An 8,658-nucleotide genomic window follows, 5' to 3' on the forward strand; every position below is an offset into this window, starting at 1 on the left:
AAAAACGGTCATTAAAAATCTGGCAACGTGAAACAGTTTGCAAGTACTTTCTTCCTGTTTCTAAATACATATTGTATCCTTAACACCAACTTTTAATAGATATATAATCTATATTATTATATAGATATTCATATATATATTTTATATATATATATAAATCCATTTGTGTAATATTTAAGCAAATAAAAAACCCTAAGATTACTGACTCACCCAGCCAATTAATCCTGGACGCAACTCACAGAAGTATTTGAGGTCAAAATTGCCAATACGAGGGTTTAATTCATGTCCAGTAAAAAAATCATAAACAAAATATCCTGCAGATAAGACATAGCCTGTTAGCAATACTCTTCCTTCTATCTGCCACTACATTCCTCCCCATAAAGCAGTTCCTACCTTCTACTGAACTTGTCTCATTATAGATTAAAAAAAGCCTTTACATCGGCAAGACAAATTTGAGAGTATATGCAAAATACAAAGCAAAACCTATGTGGTTTGTATTTTAAGAGGCCCCAAGTATTTTACTTATTAGGACTAGCGACTTTAGAAGTTACTACAGGCTTATTTCTCCTTGACACTTGTTCCTTCTTTATTTTCAGCCTTATCCTGAAGTTCACATCACAGTTTCCATCAACATGATCTTATGGTATTACTTCCTTCTACTCTTCCTCCTACTTCATTGCTCTTCTCTGGGAGCAACATCTCCTTGAGCTGTGACAATTGCTGGTCCATCAAAAGAGAGGGACAAAGCTGCAAATACAATACCTTGACTGCAACGGGCTATCCTGCGCTGAGTTAGCAAAGAAGCACGTTGCAGAACAGTTACAGAATGCTACTATGCCACTTACAGAGACGAGAACTGCACTTTTCAAAGAAAAAAAAATTTATGATTATTTATTATTTCCCTTCACACACACACGTTGCACTGACAAAGGAACTGAGGGTATTTGAATTCTTCATCTTAACACACTAAATGTTCTGTCCATAAACTCCCTTTCTTACTCACCCTATGATCATTTCTAAAAGCAGGTTGTTTAATATTTAGTGCTAATTGACTTCCCAATCTATCCTTTGGCCTACAAAAACGCGTGTAGATAATTGATACTTTCTAGGTAAGCAGTCTCATGACTGTATCAAGATTTCTTTTGAAAACTCAAATTCAGCAAAATCAGAGTTTAGAAATACACCGTAATTCCAAGCGCTGTACCTGACGACTTCCCACTGCCAAAATGCCTGGATTTTTCAGGACTTCTCTCCATTCCCAGCTGTTTCAGGAAAAGACCCACCAGCAGGGGCACTATGAAGCAAACTAGACAAGCCCCTTAAACAAATGCTGAAAAGGGAAAGGAAGGAACTGTCCCCCTCATTGCTCAGGGACTAGAGCAGCCAAGGTGGTTTTGTGTAAGCTATTCAAGAGAATCCAACTCCAACTTGAAAGCATTTTACAGTATCAGAGTGTGAACAACAAATCATCATTGAACTTGCAACATGAATTTTACACTGGTAGAAAGTAAAAGTCACAGTATTGTAGTAACCAGCCCTAAAGCTAGCCTTTCATTCATAAAAATGGAACCGTAGCAAACAATTGGAAAGAAGTTATCCAAAATATTTAGAACTCACCCGAATTTCCACCCGGTGCGAGTTCTTCCTCGGGTGCTTTCAGGGACCGAATATACAGATAAATGCTCAACACCATAGAAAAAGCTGCAGCTGACACTGCAAACTGCATGAAGTGATCATACAAATAACAAAGTTCAAATTGAAAGTATAATAAAGTTCCAATAGCTGTAGCAGTCAAAATAAAAGCATAAAACCCTAAAGGATGTAGAAGAAAAACATATTAGCCAAACAAAAAAATCATTCTAGTAGAACCTACCCAGTCCAGCCTTTCTGCATTTTTACTTCTTCCAAGATTTGTCTACATTCCAATAATGTCTTACACGCCCCATGCTCTTGAGGTTCAAACTCCTGGAGCACAGCAAAATGCCCAAGACATTCTATCTATGCCCTGAAATTGCCTGAAGCAGGAACACCCGGAGCGCTCCTACATTTTTTTTTTTTTTTAAACAACGTAAGAACCAATTCCAGATTTCAGTGGAAAAATGGACACTGACACTACTACTGGGTAAATTTAGCAGGTCACAAAATCTTATCTTTTGGGACAGCTCAGATAACCGTATGTTCTCCTTCAAGTTATCTTCATATATACCCTTGATACAGCTAGCAGTAATGACACTATTAAAATAACTACCAAGTCAAAACTTAAACAGAAAACTTTTGTACTTTGAGAGTATAAAATCATGTCGAATGGAACAACGTCCAAATATAAGCAGGCAGTTCTATACAGCTCTCACCTAAGTACCTTCTACTAACGCTTTCACAGGGTCACAATGGTTGGGGTCAGAAGGGACCTCCAGAGCTCATCTAGTACAATCTCCCTGCTCAAGCAGCTCCTTGAACTGACTAATTAATCAAATAGGTAGTCTGGAATACCTGCAAGGCATCAAAGCACACTCTTCTATTTAAGCCTGAAAAAAAGCAGGACTGCTGAAATATGTTAAACCGTATGATAAACCTAGACAAGAAACTTCCCTTATTCATAGGAAATGAAATCAGATCTGAATAAGGACTCAGAACTGTTCTTTGCCACACAAGAACCCCTTAAATCAATTAGACTTCCTGTTAGTCTGTAAATTGGAGACATCAAAGATGATCTAGACACATGGAGTAAGATCACACCTGAACATCTCTCCCCGTTACATGAGCATTACTAACACCTCCGATAGGCAACTGCCCCTTTAGCAACTGTGCAAGGAATACAGCAGGAGTCACCTGTCGCAACCGGATGCAGACTGGGTGCCCTGTAGAGTATAAAGCCTAGCTCTTGGGGCAGTTCATTCCTGATCATTAATAACCACCTTCCAAGAAAAGGCTCATGCTATTTTGTAAAGATTTACAACAGATACCTAGCTTGACCATAGAGTGTATTTTTCATCATCAAGTTTGTATCTTAGGGTACTGAGCACTGCACATCAGACAGTGGTATCAAACTTTCAGAATAAGCAACTGCAACACACTTACCATTTATCTGGTACTGCAGTTTCCTTCCATTGGAAAGAGGCAGGCCTTCTACAACCTAGGAAGAGTAAAATACTGGTGTCTCAACAAAGAACTTTCAGGGGGCAAGCACATCTCTGCCACAAAGGCTTTCAATCAAGGTAACCAGCTGGACACATTCACATCGGAAGATCATGCATTGCTCTCAAAAGCATACTTTGGATATCAAAAGAAAAAGGGTAACAGTGTCAAATGGAAACATTTAAAAAAAGAACCTCTTCCTAACCAGCCTCAACCATTGTAAACACGTGTAGTAACAGAACAACATGAGCGAATAATCTCTTTGGTATAGTGTTCTGCCAGTATCCCTCAAGTGACAAAACAAGGGAAACCAATCATTTGCCTGATACACATATGGCTAGAATGGCACTTCCTGGAAGTGACAATTGCATTCCAAAACACTGGCTAGCAAGAAGAAACAGAGTATCAAACAGTTTGTCAATTTAAGACTGATACCTGAAATTCTTACAGAATTCTATCAAGCAAGCTTTATCCATGCTCTGAGTTGAACTCCTGTATAATGCCTTCTGCCTCTTCCCCTGTAAGACTGCAAAACGCACAGCCATTAAATTCTTAACTGTGCTATTTTAAGCTTACAGAAGTCTGCAGTAGCCATATTCCAGCTTAATATGGAAAACTAATTCAGTTGCTTTCAAATTCACTGCATTAAGAACACACCCTACCTTCCAGTCTAATGCGCAAATTAGTTCTTCATAAAGACCCAATTGCTACTAGACAGCTTACCTTTCCAATTGGCAGTAAGTAAAACAGAGCTTGAAGGAAAAACCACAGAAGAAAAACACCAAACACCCTAGCCTCCCACAGACTTTCAAGTGCTGGGAGGGGAGGAGGAAAGTTCATAAGGCTGGGGTCATCTTGTTTGCACATCAACAGCAAGTAGAATACAGTAGCAGGCAGGAAAAATATCAGCACAAAGGTCCCTGTTAACAGACATCAGGCCACGTTAGAAGATAAACATAGAAAATAAAAAACACCCTAGTTTCAATCCCACTAATAAAGCTCAACATTAACTTTAGTAACAAAGAAGAGGTTGCCGTTATCTATTCCTGAAGCAAGACAGCGGCAATCCCCCAAGTCACGTAATGGCATACAGAGACATTCTTCTCACTCCCACATGCGGTCATATAACCAAACCAAAGGATCACACCCACCGCGTCCCTTTAAAACTGTTCAAAAAATTGTCTAACGAATACTTTACTGGCTAGTTCAAAGGGCCTACGTTTTGAAAATGTAAAAACTTTGCTAGTTACTTCTTAAATTTAATTTGGAAATATTTAAAGCTCACTGTGCAAGGGAAGGCTCAAGATCTTTACTATATTTCACGAGAGAACCAAGCATAACAGCGGTTCTTTGACCGCCAGCAATACCCGCACAGACTGCGTGAAGCACATGACTCTGGGTTCTGCAACCAGAGTCCAAGAATTGGAAACAACAGTTCTTGACATGACTGTATGGTCCATAAGCAGAAAACAGAAAAGCACTCATTTTCAACTGTTACGACAATTTGCACACATACCAATTCTTCCACCAAACTCTAGCTCCTTTGTTTTTGATGATGCTTTCTCAATTGGTTTTATCGCCTCAGAAATCTTTTTCTCTGAATAGATCTCTTCTTTTTCCTTTTCTTCTCTTCTTGGACGCAAGATGTACTGTTCAAGCCCACGCTCTATTTCCAGGTCGGGTTTCAACTTTGGCTGGGAACGAATAAGAAGAGTTTACTAAAAAAATTGCCAGTGATTTAACCTTATTTTTACTTTGATAATTTTTATTTAGGATAGTATTCACTATAAAACACCAATATACAATACGTTCTATTTCTATACGGTACTTAAGTTTAGGCATTTATATGAAGAGACTGCTAAAACCAGTTTAATTGTGATCACTTAGGCCATGATAATGTATCAGCAGCAGTTCCAGTACAGGTCATCCATTCCCACCCTCCTTTATGCTGTAACTCCATGTATTAGCTAACTATCAGGACTAGAGAACTGATTTGACTACCAAAAATAAAAAAGAAAAAAGAAAAATCACTTTCTGTGGCCAACCATTCACACCACATGAGAAGGAACACAAGCAACCAGTGAGGGTTTGATGAAAAAAACCAAGAAAAAAATCAATGTTACACATGTCTAGTACTCTTCCCTTGTGACAACTTCATCTCTCCCCTGAACTTAGTTATCTGTACAGTAAACTTAGTTGACCTCTAAATTGTATCCTGCATTTCATTTCTCCTTTACTATTGTATTGCCCTTTTCTAGGGATTTCTGAGAAAGCTAAGATAGGATGCAGCGTAAAATTAAGAGTAAATACAATGTTCATACCTCCAAGATTATGCAGGAGGTCTCATTTCTTTCTGTACTGTCAGGTTCACCATTGTACCTTCTGGTGTTATTCTCACTTGATTTCTGGTTATAAGAAAAAACCTAGGTTTAGCTTTCTGAAAAAAAACAGCTGCATTAGGTATAAAATGAATAATTAAGAACACTACTTTTCTAGGCTTTTTTCAACTGCAACTGCTCTGGTTTTCTCCACAGGAAAACGAGTAGGTTCTGTATGGACAGTATCAGCTCACAATCAAGAAAAAAAGTTCATTCAAGGAAAAGGTTACAAATTCTTACACACGTCTATTTGGTAATTCTATTAGGAAAGCAGAGGAAATTTCAGTGTCCTCTACATGACACCGCTCTGCAGGACTGAAAGTTTGGGTTTCCATTAAATATCTTTCTAAGAAATAAATTTTCTTAAAAAATTCTTTTAATGAGTCTAGCTTACACAACTCTGGTAAGACAACTCATCGGTTTTGTTTTATTTTGACTTAAGCTTTGTGAAAAGGACCAGGTAGTTCCAGTCATACAACAACCAACAGATCGTACTCCTCAATCAGAAGCTAGGGGAAAGACTCCAAAGATATTTTAACCTTTTTGTCCAATGTAAAGTGTAGCTGTTGGCTACAAACTACTTAAAACGAGCATATGGTCCACAGGCTACTCCCTGGGTCACACAGCTCAAAGTAGTTCACTGCTAAACCAAAACCACAGCAATTTCAGTGCCAAAGAATGGTTTTAGTAGTAGCAGTTTACTAGACTAAGCCTATCTGTTCAGTTTAGATTGGCCTGGGTTAGCATAGTTGAAACCTAACTAAAACCTATCTATTTTCAACAGATGAGCAGAAGGCATTTCCAATTCAAGGGACTGTGTTTCAGACAAGTACCTCTCCAAGCTACCACAAGAGGCAGAAGAAACGCTGTTTGTCTCTGAAGAGAGAAACATCACCTCTATTACGATTCACTTACAGAACACCAGAACCAGTTTTAGTACTCAATATAACCTTCACAAAAAGGCCAAGAACAAACATGGGGGACAAACACACACAGATTTGGTAAACTTACAAATCCTTACAGGCTATTATATTTTTTATGATGCAAACATCATAAAATGCAATATTATCAAATCAGCAAGGCCATATGTATATATTCTACACTTGAATTCTGCAGCAGTTCTCGTACAGAAGCTTCACACATTTTCCATTACTATTTTAATTAACTGTATATGAAAACAGAACTAATTTTATTTCAAATTCTAACACCTACCTGCTGTGTATTGATCAATGCATCTTAAAAGTAGGCTAAACTTCCTTTGTCCCATTTCACACGTGGGAACATATGGCTAGCAATGACTTCAATATTAAAATATTAAACAATTGGTGTTTGAGTTCCGAGAACTTTACTGTACAACCAAATCCACGTGGAACTTAACAACATATGTTTACATTTCAGGAATTTCCTCACAACTTGGCAAGCTGAAAAGACTACTTTCAAAGAAAAAAAAAAAGGCAGTTCCGAGATACACTTTTGCAGCTAATTATGTTGGTCAGGGAACATGAACAACAGCTAGCTTTTACAATAATAAACCCAGTATGCATGAAACAAACCTTTCGCAAAGAGCAAAAAGATTGCTTTAAAAAAAATCCAACAAACCCACATACAAAGAACAGACAAGCAAAAAAAACTAATACCAATAGAGCTAAGTTGGTTTCCTGAATGGCTTTCTTTTTGTCATCTTCAGGTTCCCTGCTTTGGGAAGAAGAACGACGCCTGCCTTTTGCTGGCCGACCAGGAGATCTGCTAGTGCTTCTCCTGGAGGGAGAACTTGAGGAGGACTGGCTCTTCCTGTGCTTGAATGATGATTGTGACTAAAAGAGGGGAAGAAAGCAAAATCTTATCTTAGATGTTCCAAAAAAACAATTTTAGAAACTTGGGGGGGTGGTTGTGATGAGGACTCTGGCATACAGTTCTACAGAATTGTCTCTTATTTCCTTTACTGATGCTGTACAGGGCTGTTAAGAAAGACCAACTACAGCATACTTACTTTGCTGACAATACCCAAATAATCCCATCCCAAGTCCAACTGCTGACAATTCCTGTCCAAGCTACAGAAATCAGGATATGGATACAAAGCTATCAAGGGGAACACCAAGCTCTTAGGCATACTACCCTCCTCAGCCTTTGCACAAGTGAATGAAACAATAGCCATCTCTTAAGCTTTAAAGATGGCTATCATTTTAATTACTTTGCTTTATTAACACATTTGCATGTCAAGATGCAATACCTGTGTTCAGGCAACACAGCTCAAATCAACATTAAAAAAAACCCCAAGTCAGCTAAATTGTTACGTTAGATGTGGTAACTCATTTCATAAACAGTTTTCCCAAAAAGCACTTAGATTTATTACTCTGTGAAGTCTACAGGGCTAATTTTCCCATGTACGCAAGATTTCCACAACACAACTTTTACAAGGCACAAAAGCTTTATGACAAAGAAAGATTATTTTCTCAGCTTGAATTTGGTAACCTGCAAGCACAAAGTAAAAAAGTTTAAAAGTCTTAAAGGAGTGGAAACAGTTATCTAGCAAGGCAGAAACATTTTGCCCAAGAAAAGGCCAGTTACAGGCCATGTACACTGCCAGCAAAAGTGAAACTACAGTTCACATAAAGACACACAAGTTAGCTTTGAACTTATGCAGGTTACAGAACAGGCCTTAAAAATCAACTACAGCAAACATTTAAATAGCTTTTTGCCTCATGAATTATCACATTTGTCGTGGTTTAACCCAGCTGGCAACTAAGCACCACGCACCCCGCTTGCTCACTCCCCCCCCCCCTCAGTGGGATGGGGGGGAGAATCCAAAAAAAACCACGTAAAACCCATGGGTTGAGCTAAAGACAGTTTAATAAAAGAAAAGAATAATCTTAGCCTTATTCTATACTATCTACATCATGCTCAGGTCCTACCCTTTCCAATACATTCCAATTAATCACCACCACTTTCCCCGTCTTTTGATACACAGATACCGGTTTTGATACACAGATATCACTCCTTGAGTCTAGGGCCATTCCTCTAAAGTGTCCGTTGGGTTCATTTAGTCCGTGACTTTGGGCCCCATCTGTCCTAACAGGTTTTCAGAAAGCCAGGTCCCGGAGAAGCGTGCAAAAAAAGCCTGATCCTCTCTCTCCAGCCCTGCCTC

General features: G+C 38.6%; 1 protein-coding gene across 3 annotated transcripts in view; it reads right to left on the minus strand.

Annotated features, from left to right (window-relative positions):
* Positions 1 to 163: 163 nt before the first annotated feature.
* Positions 164 to 8,658, minus strand: part of LBR (lamin B receptor) — a 12,491-nt gene continuing 3,996 nt past the window's right edge. For 2 of the 3 annotated variants that reach the window (XM_035903647.1, XM_009648143.2), the window contains 7 exons: positions 7,151 to 7,327; positions 5,457 to 5,540; positions 4,652 to 4,829; positions 3,859 to 4,055; positions 3,079 to 3,133; positions 1,618 to 1,812; positions 164 to 314 (listed from right to left, as the gene is read on the minus strand). In XM_035903647.1, the coding sequence (XP_035759540.1) occupies positions 199 to 314; positions 1,618 to 1,812; positions 3,079 to 3,133; positions 3,859 to 4,055; positions 4,652 to 4,829; positions 5,457 to 5,540; positions 7,151 to 7,327 (1,002 nt within the window). In that variant the 3' untranslated portion in view covers positions 164 to 198. The remainder of the gene's footprint in view (positions 315 to 1,617; positions 1,813 to 3,078; positions 3,134 to 3,858; positions 4,056 to 4,651; positions 4,830 to 5,456; positions 5,541 to 7,150; positions 7,328 to 8,658) is intronic. The other variant, XM_035903648.1, reaches the window with a different exon arrangement.

This window comes from Egretta garzetta, unplaced genomic scaffold, assembly GCF_000687185.1.
Source record: "Egretta garzetta isolate BGI_Z169 unplaced genomic scaffold, ASM68718v1 scaffold11, whole genome shotgun sequence".
NCBI lineage: Eukaryota > Metazoa > Chordata > Aves > Pelecaniformes > Ardeidae > Egretta > Egretta garzetta.